The 20,895-nt window shown below is 41.4% G+C and overlaps 1 protein-coding gene across 1 annotated transcript in view; it reads right to left on the reverse strand.

Moving 5' to 3' along the window:
* SNX7 (sorting nexin 7) overlaps nt 1–20,895 on the reverse strand; it is a 57,001-nt gene that overhangs the window by 10,970 nt on the left and 25,136 nt on the right. The window contains exon 7 of the mRNA XM_074961281.1: nt 19,690–19,776. Coding sequence (XP_074817382.1) covers nt 19,690–19,776 — 87 coding nt within the window. The remainder of the gene's footprint in view (nt 1–19,689; nt 19,777–20,895) is intronic.

Consider the following 20,895-nt stretch of genomic DNA (forward strand, 5'->3'; position numbering starts at 1 on the left):
TTTTCACAGTTGAAAGAGGAGGTGTCAGATAGTAACTGTTTAATGACAGCAGAAGCTGTATGCAGCGATCTCAAAACGTAAAGCCACAAAGCAGGGAATGCAGAACTGCGGCTTCATCTCCAGTCCTAGGCATCACAGAACAGACTGGTCCAAACTCATTGTCCCACAGACATCAGCTGGAGTTTTGTTGATGGAAGGAGCAACTAACTGCTGCAAGATAGAGGCTGTTTATCACACATTGTTCTGAGACATCCTGGTTTCACCGCGGCTGCACTGGGACTGGTAGCACGAATCAGCAAATCTTTACAATCAGGATTGGTAATAGGAGTATGCTGGGGGATGTGACTCTAGGATACAAAATAGGGTGCTAAGAGGCCACCCCACCACTGAGTGGCTCTGGCCCGGCATGGCAGATGGCCCCCTGCACTCCCAAGCCAGTGAATGAGTGGGGCTCTGACCACAGGGCAGCGTGAGACTCCTTGGGTGGCCAAGGGGCCTGAGGTACCACATCCCTGTGGGAGGCTGCAGTTCTGGCTGGGTAGAGTAGAGACCCTAGCCACAGGGAGGCCAATCCACTGCTGAATGGTTCCAGCCCAGGGGTGGTGGATGGCCCCTGCAACTCCCAGCTGGAGCATGAGTGAGGGGGGCCATGACAGGAGCATTGCAGGGGGCTTCCCGCCCAGCCTAGGCTCCAGGATACCACATCCCTGCAGGCACTGGGTGATGGGGGGAACTGCACTCGCCAACTCTATTGATGAGTATTTTTTTTCTTCAACTTGTGTGTCAGTTGAAAAACATGGTTTACTGACAACTAACAATTTAAACAGAATCCTTCCAAAACTAGAAGTTTTAGGTGCAGCAGCTTAGGCTGTCCTGGCTATCTGTGGCTGATGATATACCTTCACTTGTGTGGCACTTTCTAGGAAAGCATGTTGAATATTCTTGCAGTAATACATTTGCATTCTTCACTGCAAATAAAAGTTGTGTTCTTAAATCAGGTTTGCTAACTTGCATTAGCTAACTTGGGTTAAATCAACAGTGAAAACACAGAAATTCAGCTTTTAACTCAGGGTTAGTACCTCAAGTTCGACCCCAGGCCTCCACTAGGCTTTAACTTGAGCTGCTAACCCAAGTTAAAAGCAGAGTTGCCATATCTTCACTTTAACCTGAGCCAGCTGAACACTGGTTAAGAACACACCCTTTTTTTGCAGCGAGGACATACCCTTAGACCTATATTCTGCCTCCAGATATGCAGTATACCCATCTTCCAGTGACGTCCATGGAAGAGACGGAGCTGCAAGTGTGTCGAGGCCAGAATTTAGACCTTAAGGCAGTATGTTCCATTTTATCATTTTGCTTACGAAGCTTAGAATCTATTTGAAACATACCAGAAAGTAAACCAAGAACACCACTCACTTTAGCAGACAAATTCTGAAGCCAAACAAGCCAGCCATTACAGTAGAAATCAGGGAATAAAGGCCTGGTCTCTAAACAGTAACATGCACATAGTATGGTGCTGATCTACAGGTTACTTTCTTGCTGTTACAATTTATCCCCACAATAAAACTTGCCTATGAACATATTTCGTTTTGCCAGCCTTACTGAAGCAAGTAGTTTGATAGCTTAAGTCTCTTACAGAGTGATCCCAGCAGAAAAACAGAGTTAAACAGACGTTGCATTATTCACCAAGAACTCATATTCCAGACTATGGCCAGGGGAGAAAGCAATGGTTACTCCCAACAACAAAGCAATGGTTACTCCCAACAACAAAAAGTCTTTATTTGAACTACAAGTTTCCACAGCAAAACCACAACACACTGAAGAATACATTATGCACACTCAGCTAACCCAATTATAAACACACAATATAGCTTTCTTCTGACCCAGCATTTCTCAATAAAATTCATTTATTTCATTCAAGAGTTACATGAATTTCTATTTAGCTTTAAGGGTAGCATGTAAATTAGAGAAAATGGTTTATATTGCATACTAATATTAAACCCTTCCAGCCTGGTATTAAAGTAAAACATACAGCCCAAATACAAAAAAAAGGAATGTCAGGGAGCTATAAAGCCTCACTTCTGTGTTACTAGTTCAAATCCAGACCTGAACAGTAGAACCACAAAGCTATCATTTAATGGTTATTTGATGGTCTAGGTTAAGTAAATTTCTGGTGTCAGTTCAGGCCAAACTAACTCCTCACGAAGTAACAAGGTATACTAATTAGCACATTTGTTGGCAATTCCAGGAAAGAGGCCAGGAATTACATAGGTATGAAGACTGAGGTCATCTCTCCAGAACAAGGCTGAGTTACGTTAGAGGGCATGACAGGGACAACTGCCAACATCTGTAAATTCTACAAATAAACTTGGATTCTGGAGGACACCAAGTTCCCAACCAACAGTGGGGTTACATGCCCTCTCTTGTGAATTAGAGGTTTTTTAAAATAATGCAAGTCTTTAGCTTCCAGGGCCTAAAATCTTAACATATTTTTCAGACTGTTCCTAAAGCTCTGTTCTCCTATCAGAACAGTACCCCCCTGAATCCTATATTTTGTTGCAATGCAATGTTGCATCAATGTGTTTTTTCATCATGCAATAAAAAAATTCAAAACACCAACGAAGGTACATGTGGTGCAACTGAGCACAGAATGGGACCCAGTCATATTATGCTATTCCTGTAGGGTTCCTCGTTCCCTTTGCCCAATATTGTCCCAACAGGTTTCACATTTTTCTATCCCTACTTCCTCATTTGGTCAGGCGCGGTGGTGCACGCCTGTAATCCGAGCTACCTGGGAGGCTCAGGCTGGCGGATCGCTCAGGGGTTCTGGGCTGCCATGCCCTATGCCAATCAGGTGTCTGGTGCCACTGACATTCTGGCCAGCGGGTGGCTGAAGGACTGGCTAAAACACCACAAATGACGTGTTGGGATCGGCGCTCTCTCCGTGAGGGCTGATGAGCAAGGTGATCAAGGTGACTTCCGCATCTAGTGCCTCAGTTCCACCTCTTAGTGAAAGAGAGAACTAAACCTGTTGTGGCTGGTAACTGCCTACTTGCCAGTGCAACACAGTTGCCAACTTTCACGCAGTAAATAAGCACCCTGGCTTTCACAATAAGCCAAAAATCAAGCTAATCCCATTTCAAAAGAAGGCCAAAACAAGCCAATCCCTAAGAACCACAACACTATGTGACGAGATCCCCCCGGCATCCAATCTGGGACTGTGGTGGGCCTGGTGTGCACCCCTGACTCTCTCTCCTGCTTGCTTTCACAACCATGTAAAAGAAGCAGTGAGAGATTAAAAAGGCATCTTTTAAAAAGTGGAAGTCAAATCCTAGTGAGGTAAATAGAAAGAAGCATAAACACTGCCAAATTAAATGTAAAAATGTAATTGGAAAAGCCAAAAAGGAGTTTGAAGAACAGCTAGCCAAAAACTCAAAAGGTAACAACAAAATGTTTAAGTACATCAGAAGCAGGAAGCCTACTAAACAACAAGTGGGGCCCCCAGATGATCGAGATACAAAAAGGAGCACTTAAAGATGATAAAGTCATTGCAGAGAAACTAAATGAATTCTTTGCTTCAGTCTTCACGGCTAAGGATGTTAGGGAGATTCCCAAACCTGAGCCGGCTTTTGTAGGTGACAAATCTGAGGAATTGTCACAGATTGAAGCGTCACTAGAGGAGGTTTTGGAATTCATTGAGAAACTTAACAGTAACAAGTCACCGGGACGAGATGATATTCACCCAAGGGTTCTGAAAGAACTCAAATGTGAAATTGCAGAACTATTAACTATGGTTTGTAACCTGTCCTTTAAAATCAGCTACTGTACCCAGTGACTGGAAGATAGCTAATGTAACGCCAATATTTAAGAAGGGCTCTAGAGGTGATCCTGGCAATTACAGACTGGTAAGTCTAACGTCAGTACCGGACAAATTAGTTGAAACAAGAGTAAAGAATAAAATTGTCAGACACATAGAAGAATATAAATTGTTGCGCAAAAGTCAACATGGTTTCTGTACAGGGAGCTCATGTCTCACTAATCTATTAGAGTTCTTTGAGGGGGTCAACAAACATGTGGACAAGGGGGATCCAGTGGACATAATGTACTTAGATTTCCAGAAAGCCTTTGACAAGTTCCCTCACCAAAGGTTCTTATGTAAATCAAGTGGTCATGGGATAAGAGGGAAGATCCTTTCATGGATTGAGAACTGGTTAAAAGACAGGGAACAAAGAGTAGGAATAAATGGTAAATTTTCAGAATGGAGAGGGGTGTTCCCCAAGGGTCAGTCCTAGGACCAATCCTATTCACCTTATTCATAAATGATCTGGAGAAAGGGGTAAACAGTGAAGTGGCAAAGTTTGCAGATGATACTAAACTGCTCAAGATAGTTAAGACCAAAGCAGACTGTGAAGAACTTCAAAAAGATCTTACAAAACTAAGTGACTGGGCAACAAAATGGCAAATGAAATTTAATGTGGATAAATGTAAAGTAATGCACGATGGAAAAAAACAACCCCAACTATACATACAATATGATGGGGGCTAATTTAGCTACGACTAATCAGGAGAAAGATCTTGGAGTCATCATGGATAGTTCTCTGAAGACGTCCACGCAGTGTGCAGTGGCAGTCAGAAAAGCAAACGGGATGTTAGGAATCATTAAAAAAGGGATAGAGAATAAGATGGACAATATCTTATTGCCCTTATATAAATCCATGGTATGGATCTTGAATACTGCGTACAGATGTGGTCCCCTCATCTCAAAAAAGATATACTGGCATTAGAAAAGGTTCAGAAAAGGGCAACTAAAATGAGTAGGGGTCTGGAACGGGTCCCATATGAGGAAAGATTGAAGAGGCTAGGACTTTTCAGCTTGGAAAAGAGGAAACTAAGGGGGGATATGCTCGAGGTATGGAGAAAGTGAGTAAGGAAAAGTTATTTACTTGTTCCCATAATATTAAGAACTAGGGGCCACCAAATGAAATTAATGGGTAGCAGGTTTAAAATTAATAAAAGGAAGTTCTTCTTCACTCAGCTCACAGTCAACCTGTGGAACTCCTTGCCTGAGTCCTTGTGAAGGCTAGTACTATAACAGGGTTTAAAAAGAGAACTAGATAAATTCATGGATGTTAAGTCCATTAATGGCTATTAGCCAGGATGGGCAAGGAATGGTGGCCCTAGCCTCTGTTTGTCAGCGAGTGGAGATGGATGGCAAGAGAGAGATCATTTGATCATTACCTGTTAGGTTCACTCCCTCTGGGGCACCTGGCTTTGGCCACTGTCGGTAGACAGGATACTGGGCTGGATGGACCTTTGGTCTGACCCAGTATGGCCATTCTTATGTTCTTATGTATAGCTGACTCAAATACCACAGTAGTAAACTGAAACAAATACAGACATTATACAACAAAGTGAAAAAGTGAAGTGAGAGAATGATGGAACACTTAAAACAATTCACTTACCACAATTAAAATTATAAAAGACTTATGTACTTCCTAAAAATGGTTCTCTGTAAAGCTGAATGTAAAAATTACATCCACAAAAAGAAAAAAGAACAGACACGTCAGGAGTTCTCTAAACATACACATAAGACCCAAAAGCCTACCAATATTTAGGCACTGAAGTAGTAGACCTGTCAGGGTTCCCTCCCCACTCTGAACTCTAGGGTACAGATGTGGGGACCCACATGAAAGACCCCCTAAGCTTATTTCTAGCAGCTTAGGTTAAAACTTCTCCAAGGCACAAATTCTTTGCCCTTGGAGGGTACGCTGCCACCACCAAGTGATTTAACAAAGAATCAGGGAAAAGACCATTTGGAGTTCCTATTCCCCCAAAATATCCCCCCCAAGCCCTTACACCCCCTTTCCTGAGGAGGCTTGAGAATATCATCCTAACCAGTTGGTTACAAAGTGATCACAGATCCAAACCCTTGGGTCTTAGGACAATAGAAAAATCAGTCAGGTTCTTAAAAGAAGGATTTTATTTTTAAAAAAAGGTAAAAATCACCTCTGTAAAATCAGGATGGAAAATAACTTTACAGGGTAACAAAAGATTCAAAAACACAGCAGAACTTCCTCTAGGCTTAGTTTCAAACTTACAAAAAACAGGAATAAACCTCCCTCCAGCAAAGGAAAATTCACAAGCAAAACAAAAGAACCTAACACGCCTTGCCTGGCTTTTACCTACATTTTTTGTCATATGAGACACTTTTAGGATGGTTTATAGGAGAAGGAGTTTTCTGACCTGATGCTTCTCTGCTTCCCAAGAGAACACACCAAAACAAAGCCTCCCCCCCTTGCAAGATTTGAAAGTATCTTTTTTCCCCGATTGGTCCTTTTGGTCAGGTGCCAACCAGGTTATTTGAGCTTCTTAACACGTGACAGGTAAAGAGGAATTCTAGGCTACCCTTAGCTGTATGGTTATGACAAGACTTAACAGTGGTACTCATGTACTCAAGGACTTGATCCTGTAAACACTTACACACATGAGCAATCAATGAGACTCAGAATGAGATTGCTTTAACACATCCATAAGAATCAGGGCTTTAAACAAGACATAACGTATAGCTATAGCACTCTTTTCCCCCTTCAGTGACTACTGCAAGAGATTTCTGGGGAGGGGTGCAGGGTGAGAGAGGAGAGTACTATAGCATTTGTCATATTGCAATATTAGAAAGATGTGAGAGTATAAACTGAAACTCTACTCATAATTTATCAAATTAAAAACAAAACCTACATTAATGCAAACAGAAAGACAGCACAATTACATTTACAAAAAACAAACCGAAATACTCGGTGCTAGAAGTGCTAAAATTAGCGTTGCTACAGCAAGGTTCACAGGCACACTGCACATATGAAACAATTTTCTCCCCATTTTTGTAAGCACATGATTATATTATTGTTTGTATATTTAACTATATGGCTGCCAAATAAGTAAGATGTATCGTGCAATTTGGGGAACATTGTAGGAACCTTAGCTTTCACATGTCATGGGTGAAATCCTGGACCCATGACTTAATTTGAACTGTGCATCCTTAAATGTTGTATTCATAGTTTTGCTTTCAAATTTTTTTTTTAAAGGTATACCCCTACAATATTGTCTGTGGTTAACATTAGCATTTAAATGGTCCAAATTAATTACCTCAGTGGAACTGAACAGGGTGGAGGTATGTTCATGACTTTGCCACTGCTATTTGGCTGAAGACAATTTTTTGTAAAGCTATGTTTGGAAAACAGCAGCACAGGATCACGTTGTGATACCTGAATCTCTGTAGCAGAATGGCAGAAAATTAATACTTTTAAAATGAAAGCTGAGAATCTGCAAAATATTGTAAAATACAGCAAAGGTTAGAAGAGGCATACTACTGAAGGATTTCTGATTTCCCCCTTATTTCCCACCTCAAAACTAAGCATGCAGAGTTAACTACTAAATAACTTAAACCTGGGATAGGTGATGTATTGCTATGTTCTCTACAAAGTACAATTCACTAATTATGAACTGAAATATAAGGAAGTATACCAGAGCAATACCTTTTTTCTACCTTATGAAACTTTGATTTCAGTAAATTGTATCATGTTTGGTAATGTGTGACACTAAAATCTAGTTTGTGAGGGAGGAATAATCCACTTGACAAAAGCATTGCAAGAGACGGGACTGTCCTTCAAAAAATAAATAAATAATGCAATGTTTCTGGTTTTAAAAAATACAGTATTTTGAAGGTGCTGAATCAGTTGCTAAGCAAAAGGGATGAGGACAAGACAAAGCTGGTCTAAAACTACAGACTATCATGAAGATACCACAGAACCAATCAACCAATGAACAAATAAAAGGGGAGCTGGAGTGCAAAAATCTGAATCTCACACATTACAGAGGAAAAGAAATGGACAATAAAATCCAAATAGCTCCTGTTGAAAGATATAAAAAGTTGAGTCTAGAAACCCTGTAGGGCCCAGCTACCTTTAGTATATTACTGTTAATGGGAAACAAAATATTCTACTGTAACTCTGAATTCTAAGCTAAGAAACACAAAGTTAAAAGTAGCCGCCACCAGAATATTTCTGCTTTAAAACAATTGTCTTTTAAATGAGTTACCTTAAGGGTTACATGCATTCTTAGCTTTAAAATGTATTCATTTAAAGAAGTTTAATATGTTTAGAAAAGATTACAGATAAAGAGATCTTTATTCGGTGTATTGAACGAAATATAGATGCTTGAAAATTAGGCCTTAGAAATCTAGAACATTTACTGGCTAATTAAAAAAAAATATAATAAATACTATACTTTACCTGCAGTACTTTTAATAAGCATATTTACATAACATACTAAACTCAAATAGCGAAGACTCCATAACATAAAAGTGATAAAATTAAGAAATTATGATTATTTAAGTGGAACTGTCAAAAACATCTGATGCACTTCCTCAGCTGGCTTCATAACATCACTGAGAGGTCTGTCATCTGACTTAACTCTTTCTAGCCTCTTTAGATTTCAGGCCATGTCTTTTTGGCATCAGTCCATCAGTGGATATAAACCACAGAATAGTGGCAGCAAAAGCTAATTCATTTGTTCCAACAAGATTTATAACCGCAATTTCAGCATTTTAGATTTATTTTCCAGATTTTTTTAAACAGTTATCTCACAATAAACCTTGTGTTAAATCCCACACTTAAGCTGAATTCAGTTCTCTCTTGTATGAAAACACAGCTGGGGCAGCAATAGTCTACACTATTGGCTTTCTTTAGCTATATGTCAAATCCCATATTGTTATGCAGAGAGACAGGGTTAAATACAATGAGTTTGTGTTCTTGATTTACTCAGAGAACCTTAATGTCATGAAGTTCACTTTGTCACTCAACCCTATTTGAATGAAATCAGAAAGCCTCAGCAGTAACAGCTGTATTGACCTCAAAATATTTTGTACCCTTTATAACCTCTTATTTTTTAAATCATTCAGTGACAAAGAACAATTTAACAACTCATATAAAGATTTTGCACTAGCCTTTTATCAGCACTAACGGCAGTTTGTGATTCAACATGTATGGCAGAAATGCTTTTCTAATTGGATTAGAGTTCATGCCACTCATTGTCAGCAGAATTTTTGACCACTAGATTGCACTGACAAATTCAATCTGACATCCGAGTTGAGATCATCAAAAGCTATATAATATCTGCTTAAAAATAAATTTTAAAAACCATACAAAATGGAGCCAAGCTCAGTGGTGAATATTAATTATAATGAAAGCAGCAGGGTAAGGTGCCTTCTCAATCATAAGCTTCTGCTTTCAGGCACTTCTTTTTAACAAAACAAACAAACTATTTTATGCTGAAGTCCCTGTTAAAAACTTCAACATATTTTTAAACATAGTAAAAGTCTTAACCATTTAAAATTCATCTGCATATGAAAAATGTTTCATATATTTTACAAAAAGAAAACCGTTCCAAAAAGTGTTATGCCTCAAGTATGCTAAATCAGTTTAATTTTAAAACTTCAAACTTGTCATTGACTTAGTTTTCATTGACAGGCTGAATGATTTATGTTTGTTTTATTTATAAGTAAGGCAAAGAGTTAATCATGGGTATTTTTAGTAAAAGTCATGGACAGGTCACGGGCTGTGAATTTTTGTTTATTGCCCGTGACCTGATCTTGACTTTTATTATATAAATACGCCTGACTAAAACTTAGCAGCTCCTAGGGCCTGGGGTGCTGCTGCTCTGGGGGGCCCCAGGACACCACTGCTGTGGGGGGCCGGAGGCTGATTGCTTCCAGTCATCCCTGCTCCGAGGCCCTGGGGACTGCTGCTCGGGTGCTTCTCCCACGCCAGCCGCCTGAGCAGCGGCTGGTGCGGCTGACCCTCAGCCTGCTGCTTGAGCGTTCCCTGGGGTTGCCCCCGGGCTAGCTGCCCCAGACTGCCCAAGCAGCGGTCAGTGTGGCTGCTGTGGGGCGCCAGAGCAGCTGGCCCCGGGATCAGCTGCACTGGCCCTTGCACCTGTGAAAGTCATGGAGGTCGCGGAAGTGACTTCCACGACCTCCATGACAGAATTGCAGCCTTATTTATAAGGGTCCAGCTCAAGTCCAAACGCCTGTACCACAATTTCACAGCCCAAGCCTTGTGAGCCCGAGGCAGCTGAAACAGGCCAGAGCGGGTGTTTTATTGCAGTGTAGACAAACCCATACTGTACCACTGAAGTCAGTGAGAATATTACTGTTGACTTCACGGAGAACAAAATCAAGCCCTGTGTGTGTTTAATTTTCCTGTGAAAGGAAATTTAGTGGAAAACACATTTATACAGACCCTGAAACGTGGTAGGTGCTCAACAGATAAATAAGATTAGGTCCCTGACCCAAGGGATGGGAGAAAAGGGATGCAACTAAAAGCAAAACTGGTGGAGTAGTGAAGGTTAGCACACATCTTGTTCGTTTTACTACTATGCTTATTTATTACAGAATGGTTGGGCACAGAACATATATACACCTTATCAGAAAGTACGAAGTTGTGGTTCTCACAGTAGTCATAACTTGGTAAAGTTGCATGTATATTACAGTAGAACCTCAGAGTTACGAACAGCTCAGGAATGATGGTTGTTTGTAACTCTGAACTGTTCGTAACTGAACAAAAAACTTTATGGTTTTTGTTCAAAAGTTTGCAGCTGAACATTGACTTAATACAGCTTTGAAACTTTACTACGCAGAAGAAAAATGCTGCTTTCCCTTTATTTTTTTAGTAGTTTATGTTTAACACAATACTGTACTTGCTCTTTTTTGGGGAGGGTGGGGGGGTCCTCTGCTACTGCCTAATTGTGTATTTCCGGTTCCAGATGAGGTGTGTGGTCAGTTCATAACTCTGAGGTTCTACTGTATATGTCCTAAATTTAAATAGCATAAGCCATATTGTAAGTTATTACACATAATCTTAGCTGAGGAAAAGAACCTATTTATGACTGTTTCAAGAATCATAATATTGAATATTTTGATTTGTACATAGAAATTCAACAATAATGTTCTAATACTACCTCTGCTAATGGCATGTTGCTGCTATTATTTTACGTTTGACTCTAGGGTCAACAAAACAACAGTGCACCAATTTTTGTATCCAAAGACTACCTTCAAGAAAAAGGCGTTTAAGTTCTAATTAAGAAAAGTTCTTGAAAATACAATTGCCACTCAATTAAATAACATGGAATTTCAAGATCAGATTAGATCTGAAGGACATCTGTGCTAAAGCTATAATGAAACTGCAAAGCAGAAATAAGAGCTCAGCAACATGATCTTCTAAAATGTGTGAGAAATAAGAGGATTCAAAGAAAGAATCAGAGGCCTGAACGCTGATTATCACACTGCTCGAGGCATTTATCCGAATTAAAATTAGGAAACAGAAATAGAGGAAAACAACAGACTGTACGCAGGATTATCTTGAAAAATTTATTTTAAGCAGCATAGAAATGATCACCGCTATGATGCAACATTTTAACTACAAAAAATTACCCCAGTATAATCAATATTGTGATACAGAAAAATCTTTCCTTTTTATTTATAAATAGCTCTAATGCTCACAAATTCAACAAAATTGAGTTTGTTCGGCTACACGTACCATTTTAGTATGTTAGAATACTTAATCAGGCTTTAAGAAAAATGCAATCTTGAAAGAAAAAACTGCATGCATGGTTAGCCAAAGCAGCATGAATTTATGTATGGCTATACAGGGAGTTGTTCTTAAACACAGAAAATACAATAAGCATTTGAGCATAATTCTGAGTAATATGACAATCATGAAGCTGACAGGTATGTCTACACTATAAAATCGACCTAATTTCATAGAAGTCGATTTTTAGAAGTCGATTTTACAATTGATTGCATATGTCCACACTAAGCACATTAAGTCAGCGGAGTGCATCCTCACTACCGTGGCTAGCATCGACTTACAGAGTGGTGCACTGTGGGTAGCTATCCCACAGTTCTCGCAGTCTCTGCCACCCATTGGAATTCTGGGTTAAGCTCCCAATGCCTGATGGGGCAAAAACATTGTCATGGGTGGTTTTGGGTACATGTCATCAGTCACCCCTCCCTCCATGAAAGCAACAGCAGACAATTGTTTCGTGCCTTTTTTCCTGGGTTACCCATGCAGACACCATACCACGGCAAGCATGGAGCCTGCTCAGCTCACTGTAACTGCTGCTGTTGTGGGCAAGTCTACTGTGGGGGCTGCTGTGATCCAAGTAGCCAATGCAATCATTGATGTTATGTTATCAAGGGTAGTGACTCTGGGAAATGCGCGGGGCCCCTTTAGATTTTAGGTGCATCATATTCCTGTCCTTTGTCGCTGGTGAAGAAGTCTTGCAGCCGTACATTCCAGTCCTGTCGGCACTGTAACACCCCGTAGCACTTCTGTGGTTGACACATGTAACAGCTCCAGGGCTCTTGCTCTTTTGCCTTGGCCGAGGTACCTTGCTCTACCAGGACCTCCAAGCATTCGACACAGAAGCACCTGCAGCAGCTGGCATTGCTGCACAGCAGCAGCTCCTGGGTGCCTTCGCAGCAGACGGTGCAGTAGGACTGCTAGCCGTCCTCATCCATGGTGTACAGCTCCACTGCTTCCGCTGCAACTCTGCTCTCCTGCAACTCTGCAGCAGACAGTGCAGGAGGACTGGTAGATGTCCTCATCAGACATGTAGCTTGGCCGGGGGTTCTGGGAACATCTTCCCTGCCCGGCTCCTAGCAACCTCCAGGCTGCTCTCCCAGGCGGCAGCACCATGCAGTCGCGCCTACCCCAGCTTACCCCTTGCTCCCATGGCTCATGAAGCCTGGATAGTAGTAAGGAGCAGTTCAACTATAGGCTGAGCAAGTGCAGAATGGTGGTAGAATGTGCCTTTGGACGTTTAAAAGCTCGCTGGCGCTGTTGGTCAGACCCCAGCACAACCAACGTTCCCACTGTTATTGCTGCTTGCTCTGTGCTCCATAATATCTGTGAGAGTAAAGGGGAGACATTTATGGCAGGGTGGGAGGTTGAGGCAAATGGCCTGGCGTCCAGTTTTGAGCAGCCAGACACCAGGGTGATCAGAAGAGCACAGCAAGGCACGCTGTGCATCAGAGGCTTTGAAAACCAGTTTCATGACTGACCAGGCTTCGGTGTGACAGCTGGTGTGTGTTTCTCTTTGATGCGAACCCACCCCCTTTGTTCATTTTAATTCCCTGTAAGCCAATCATCCGCCCCCCTTCAAAATAAAGTAATTATTGTTTTGAAACTATGCATTCTTTCTTTATTAATGAAAAAGAAAATGAGATAACGGACAAGGTAGCCCGGGTGGGGGAGGAGGGAAGGACAAGGCCACATTGCTTATTGTGGCCACACTAAAAATCAAACTGTTTGAATGACAGCCTTCTGTTGCTTGGGCCATCCTCTGGAGCGGAGTGGCTGGGTGCCCAGAGCCTCCCTCCTCGCATTCTTGGGCACCTGGGCAAGGAGGCTATGGAACATGGGGAGGAGGGCAGGCAGTTATACAGTAGATGCAGCAGGGGTCTGTGCTCTTGTTGGCTTTCCTGCAGCTCCAACAGATGCTTCATCATGTCCGTTTGCTCCCCCATCAGTCTCAGCATCGCGTCCTGCCTCCGCTCTTTGCTCACTTAATTCTCTCCTGGCCTCTGCCACTGAATGCCTCCATGCATTAAGCTGTGCCCTATCAGTGCAGGACGACTGCATGAGCTCGGAAAACAGGTCATTGCGAGTGCATTTTTTTTGCCTTCTAATCTGCGATAACCTCAGGGATGGAGATGATAGGGAGAGCGTAGAAACATCCTACGCTCTACGATTCCGGGGGGACTGCATGGTCACCTGTGCTGCCCAGTTCACCAAGCTGACCAAACAGGAAATGAAATTCAAAAAGTTCCTACGACTTTTCCTGTGTACCTGGCTAGTGCATCAGAGTTCAAAGTGCTGTCCAGAGCGGTCACAATGGAGCACTCTGGGATAGCTCCCGGAGGCCAATACCATCAATTTGTGTCCGCACTACCCCAAATTCGACCCAGCAAGGTCGATTTTAGCGCTACTCCCCTCATCGGGGAGGAGTATAGAAATAGATTAAGAGCCCTTTAGGTCGACGGAACGGGGTTGGTTGTGTGGATACAGTCATTTTTAAATCGACCTAATGCGGCTAAATTTGACCTAACCCCATAGTGTAGACCAGAGTGAAGTGAGAAACCAGTTTCTAACCAGCTTTAGTTACTCATCAGTGTTAAAAAAAAAAAAAAAAGTGGCATTTAAACTTTACATTTTAAATATTCTATTTTAGGATTTTGCACAGTTGTCCATCAAATTTTAATCATCATCGGTTTCTCCTGACTGTTAGAGCAAGTTAGCAACTGGCTTGTGACCCTCTGAATGGGCATGCACATTGCTAACATCACAAATGGCATCCATTTGGCTGAAAATCAATGCATTTGTTCAGAAATACAATTTTAATTAAAAACTTTTTTAAAAAATTCCATCAGGGAATTTATTTGCATAACAGCTAATTATATAAGCTCCTACAACAGGGTTGAGGGAAAAAAAGGTGCAGTTTTCCTTTATTTTTTCCTCTTTTGAATATGGCTCTTTCCTCACTCTTCCCTTTTGCATACTATTTTTCTCTATACTTCCTACTGGCAATTCCACTATAGCACAGAGCAACTCGGGAAGGAATTGAAATTTCATACAACTTATAAAGGAGAGGCAGACAATATTTCTGTGCAAGAAGGTTATATGTATTTAGGCCCCAATTCAGGACTTCAGTAGTCTCACTGATTTCAAGATGTGCATTGACTTCAAAGGCACAATTCATATACGTGAATAGCTTTAAATACGTAAGTACCAGACAGCGGCGTATGAACCCCTAGGCCGACAAATTTGCAGGGGTGGCAAATTTATAATAGCAGCCAGAGGCTGCTTCCCCCAGTGCCAGTTCGCGTCCTCTGCCCGCCCCCACCCCAACTCCACCCTGCCCCCCCGCCCCTATTGGTCTCCTTCCCCAAATCCCCACCCCCCTCTCCTGAGCTTGCCACATTCCCCCCCCTTCGCAAAGCTGTTTTGTGCACAAGCACTGGCAGGGAGCCGGGAGAAGCAGGACCTGGCAGCGCGCTCAGGGGAGGAGGTGGAGTTGAAGCAGAGGTGGGCTGGGGCAGGGGTGTGTGTGTGTGTGTGTGTGTGCGCGCGCGCGCGCCAGCGCTGTCCCATGACTACACGCCCTCAGGCAGGTTTCGGTTAGATCACCTGCCCAGCTCCTCAGCAGCCTGGGCTTTCAGGCTCCCACCTCCTCAGACTAACAGGGAACCAAGAACCTGGAAGCCCTGGCTCCCAAGTTCCCATTTCGGCAGCCCAGGCTCACAGGGCTTCCAAGATCCATGGCTCTGAAGCAGCCTGCTAGGTGGACTGCTTAGAGTCTGGGCACCCAGGGCTTCCCACCATTCATTTTCGCAAATAATTTCTAAAGGTGGGGGGTTTGCTGCAAATCAGAATGAAACCAAATTTCAAAATAGTGAAGTCTTCCACAAAATGAACTTAGCTTTCGCCATACAGCTCTAATAAACAGCTTCCTAAAACTTAGGCCTTAAGGCCTGATCCAAAGTTCACTAAACCAGCAAGTCTTTCCATTTACTTTAATGATCCTGGACTAGGTTCTTAATCAGCAGCGCCTCTAGTTTCGAAGTAGTTTTCATCCGGGTTTGTTTGTTCAAATGTAGTAAGGATCATGTAACAGTCTAGAAATTGTAGACTTTGCTGTGTCCAAGCAATTGCAGTAAGCTGAAGTTCATGCAACTACTCCAGTCACTGAGCATGCTAGGATCTTTTTTTGTTTACATTCATCTATATTTTTAATGGCATACAAATTTGCTATGTATACTAAGGAGAGAAGACAAGAGAAAGGAAGTACAGAGCAGATCAAAGACAGATGAATAGACACAGTGGCAGCAAAAGGAGGACAGGAAAAGATACAAGTAAAATAAATTCTTCATGAAAACCAAATATATGTGTTGTCTCAAAAGCCTCCAGAGAGACTAGAGTTCAATTACAAACTCCATAATAAAAAACATATGTACCTCATTTCAGAATATAGATATCGTAGGTATCAAACGACACCAGATAGCAATATTTCATTATGTTTAGTTCACTGACAAGAAATCAAATGGGGAATACAAAAAATACACATTTCAAATGTCAGAATAGTTTGAACATGAGACTTCTCCCAGTTCGTCTTTACATTAAACATATTATGAGACCTCTAACAGAAACAACTTGTGTCAAATCTTTGCTGTGTAGACACAAATGTTGTAACTTTTTAGTATTTTTTATATACTGTTTATACTGTACAGTATTTCACGCAAAAAACTACATGAAAACATTATTTAGGTTGCAAAGTCAAGCACTCAAAAGGTTAGGAAATGCCAGAATTACAGTTTCCAGTGCAACCTTAATTTTGCCCCCTTGCATGTCCATCCTGTGCACTGATTGAGGCATGGGTCCTGTAGGAAAAATCATGTAAGCAAACAGTATCATAATGCAGCCATACACTGGGGCAGAATTAAAGTAGCACTGGCAACTATAAATCTGGCATCTCCTCACTTTCAATTGCTTTCACATGTCCCCAGTGGCCCATGTCCCCTCTCAGGGCACCACAAGGGGTAGGGGCTGGCCCCCCCAACCATGCTTCTGCCTCCAGAAGCCTAACTCCCCTGCATTGCATCACATGGGGCTGAAGATCCCTCAACTCTGAGGTGAGGGGTGGGTGAGACACACCGTACCAGAGGTAGGCTTTTTCTTTTCCAGCAACCATCCCCACATTCAGCATCCAGCCCTCCAGTTTGGAATAACAGCCTTGTCCTGCTGCCAGTTACTGCGCTTAGCCATGTAGCCCAACTAGTACCAGTCTGATATAGGTCCTAGGTAAGGAACCCAGTTCAGCTCTCTTCCTCCACCTGCTTCAGGTGCTCTGGCAGCTCCCAAGTCTTCCCAGTGCCGTGTCTGCTGATGCTCCACTTAGGTGCACTTGCAGAACAAGCTCCACTTGGAGAAGGGGAGCTTAAAAAGATGGAAGAGGAAGTTTGCCCAGGTGCCGGAGACGCTGCTAGGGACTGCTAATGTAATCCAGTAGCAAGGGGAGCCCTGCCTGGGATTGTAGCTAGCTTCCCCTTTTCCTTCTGTCATGTTTTTTTTTTTTTTTTTTTTGGGGGGGGGGGGCAAGGGCAAACAGACACTGGAAGCCTCATATAGGCAAGAGGCTAGGGAGCACCACCAGGGACTACACTAGAGGGAATTGAACTCAAAAGTGACCCTGTGAGTTAGCTGAACTCCTGCTGGGAACAGTGAGATTGCTCAGGAGTCGGGGCCTCCTGTTGGGGACCCAGGCAGAGCTGGCTAGCAGGATAATTTTCTAGGCCCCACACCACAGGAGGCCCTCTGAAGCTATGTTGCTTGGGCTTTGGCTTCAGCCTTGGGCAGTGGGGCTCGGGCTTCAGCCCGAGTCACTTAGTCTCACTGTGCCTTGGTTCCCCATATGTCAAACTGGAAAGGGCACCATATAAGTACTTCAGATAGGCGTCTGTTTATCACATCATTCTTCCTTTCAGTAAGACATAATAAGCTCCAGTACATCCCCCTTCTGCACTAGCTTGTTTTTGCTAGTCACCCTTCATTGCAAAGAACAAACTGTGCTACCCTTTTATTGCAATCCTTCAACCTTTTCTACCTACTATTTGCTCATATAAATTAGCAATACTTATATCTTTTACACAACAGTAATTTCTATCAGGATCACTGGTTGATCATTTGGACATTAAAAATAGTTTGGCTTGCCTGCTAATTTCCTGGCAACTCTAAAAACCTGGGTTATGTAGAGGGAGGCGGCACAGAGCTGTCAGTCAATAAGCAATTTAACACTTACTCCCCCATCTTCTTGACTGCACATAGCCTAAGCAAGGTCTCCGTAGCTGCAGAGTCTACTAGAAAAGCAACTACCAAAACAAACAGAGCCATAACAAGAACCATTTAGAAAACCCATGGAGACAGATTGCTAGACGTGTCCTCAGTGAAGAAATAAGCTAAATCTGTGTCAGCCATCTTGTCTGCCCGGCAATGCAGCTGCTCACATATTCTGAGGCAATGCAGCAAAAGGAGCAAGATCTCAAAGTACACCAGAAATTAGATTAAAAATATAAAACCTGAAGTTCATTGCTGGAACCAAAATTAAGTTATTTATATTAAAGAACAAGCCTGAGAAGTGGCAAAACAGTAGCAGGAGCTTGGACATTGTTCTTCCCCTTGTTTGACAGCTATCTACTACCCACTGTCACTACCCTGCAGGAGGAGCAACCCAATCATTCAGTCTTGATACTCATAGAAGAAATGCTCATGTCATCTGACTGACTGTTTTGAAACCAAATATTAGGATTTTATGCAGAATACAAGAGTGGCTTGAAAATAAAATTTCTAGACTAACTTGTACTTTTTGCACTACAATTAAATAGCTGTCTGGGTTGGTAAATGATTCTTGAATTGAAAGTAATTAAGTTTTCAATCACAATTCTCTCTCGAAGCATAAATCTATCAGCTGATTTTTACATTATAGGATTGTTCTTGTTTGCAATATGCAAAATGGCACTGCATCAGTTTAGTATATGACACAGTGGGCCTGGTTTTCAGTCTAGGCCTTAAACAGGCCTCTGGTTTGCACCTACAATTTTGCACAAGCTGTTATTTACACACCTAGGTATTTGACTGTCTCCCCAAATCAGGTACTTAAGATTTCCAAGTAACATCAATTGCACCCTCAAATTTATTACCAACTGCAAACATAAGAAAGCTGATCAAGCTTTCACAATCTTATGCAGCGTCAAAGGAGGAGATCTTACAGTCATTTTGTTAGAAACTATTTAAGACAGACATTTTCCCATTAAAGTCATAGGATGGGCTTTTCAAAAGCACTCAGTATTGGCCTAACTCTGCTCCCACTGAAGTCAACAGGGACTCTTACCAATTATTTCAATGGGAGCAGTTAGGCTGATGTCAAGTGCTTTTGAAATGCCCACAAATATTGTCTAAAACAAAATGAAAACCTATCAAGGAAATAAGACCAAAAGTACATTTTTAAGGTCATTCCTTAAAAGTGATAAACACGAACTATTGTAACACTGATGCTGCTGCAAACAAAGGTAGCTAGAAGCTGCTGGGTGACACTTGGCCAGGCTCACAAGGTAAACAGATGGACACTAAAATATGGATGTCTAAAGGAATAAATGGCAGTCTTACAATGATAAAGTCACTAACTTACAGCTTTATTGCCAAATGTCAAACTCTGGCTCCTTGTTAGGGAGAAGCAACAAGCATGGAGATGCCCCACCAGTTCTGGTGACAAGAGCTCAATTAGCTTCACCAGAAGGGCACGATCCCTCCAAAACAAAAACAAACAATGCACATTTTAAAAAAAATGCATAAACAAGGACAAGTTTGGCCATCCTAACTACCTCTTCTAGGGCACTTCCACAGCTGTATCAATTCTTATTTCCTGTGCAGTGCATGAACAAACTTTTTTAGAATCGGTCAGGAAGTGTGCAGCCCCAAACCATGGCTTTTCAGGGCTTATTTTTGTCAGGGGAACTCCTAATTTTTAGTCAGAATAGGGTCCTTAGTGATATAATTTAACATTCAGGAAGATTTACATACTTACCAGATCCTTTTCTGCCTTTTTATTGGATAAAGCATCAACTTTGGAATCAAGCTCTGCCTGAATTTGGTCTCTTCTTTTCAAGACACCCTTTAAAACATTAGGATGAAATAGATTGTATTTAATTGTAATAATCTGTTTACAAAGACATCTTGCAATCAAGAGTACTTAACACTTTAGAGATTATGCCTTCAATAGAATTCTCAGATTTAAAAGGTTTTACTTAGATAACTTTAAAGCATCTATTGTAGATGTTTTTATTACCTCCATTTTTTTTTTTTACTGAAAAATTTTAGGAATCCTACGAAACCCAATGCTACGATAATCTGTCAGGCTATGTAGCTATAGATTATAAAGAATTATACAGTAAGTCAGTCTATGAAATAGTCATATTATTTTAATCCATTACAAGAATCATGATTTAGAGAAGTCCCAATACTGGAAGTATTTTATTTGAATAAAAGCAATAGCATAAGAGATAGGACTCAACTAAAATTATATACCAGATACTATAGGAAATATCAATGTAGTGTGCTATTTATGTATGTATGTACCACAGTTTGGTGGCAAAGGAAGAGGAAGATTATTTTCAGATAAAAAATTTTGATAATCAACTAAGTCTATCAATGTTAGCAAGCCCACTTTTATTTACAGTTAAGGCTAATTCAATAGATTTGATTCTTAGTAGAATGGCAAAAACTAACATAAAAAAGGCAGGGAACATTGTCAGACTACAGGACCAGTAATTATGACAAGTTATATTCCAAACTGCTGTGGATTTGCTGTGTGACATCAAGTCAGTCAGTGAAAAGGTCTGTGTCTGAGTTTCCCCATCTGTAAAACTGAAATTAAACTTCTCTCACAGAACTATTGTGAAGCTTATGTCTTTTTAAGACGACTCAGAAAAAAAGAAAGATAGTATGTAAATATAAATTCAAAAAACTCTCTCTTTGATAATCTTGTATTTTACCTTGTCCCAACAACTTCTACTCTTTAATTTAGGTATGCTTAGAGATTTACAGTATTCATATTTAGTACAGTTCATGTTGAACAGTATAGGGCATAACCAGTCCTAGTTAGAAGTTTATTTTACATTATGCTAGTTGCCAAAACGTTAATATTGAAGAGGAAATACACTTCCACCCTGACTGGTACACATTGATAAATCATTTTCAATAAGATACCTTTTTAAAGACTATCTTTTCAAAC

The sequence above is a fragment of the Natator depressus genome, chromosome 8, assembly GCF_965152275.1.
Source record: "Natator depressus isolate rNatDep1 chromosome 8, rNatDep2.hap1, whole genome shotgun sequence".
Classification (NCBI taxonomy): Eukaryota; Metazoa; Chordata; order Testudines; family Cheloniidae; genus Natator; species Natator depressus.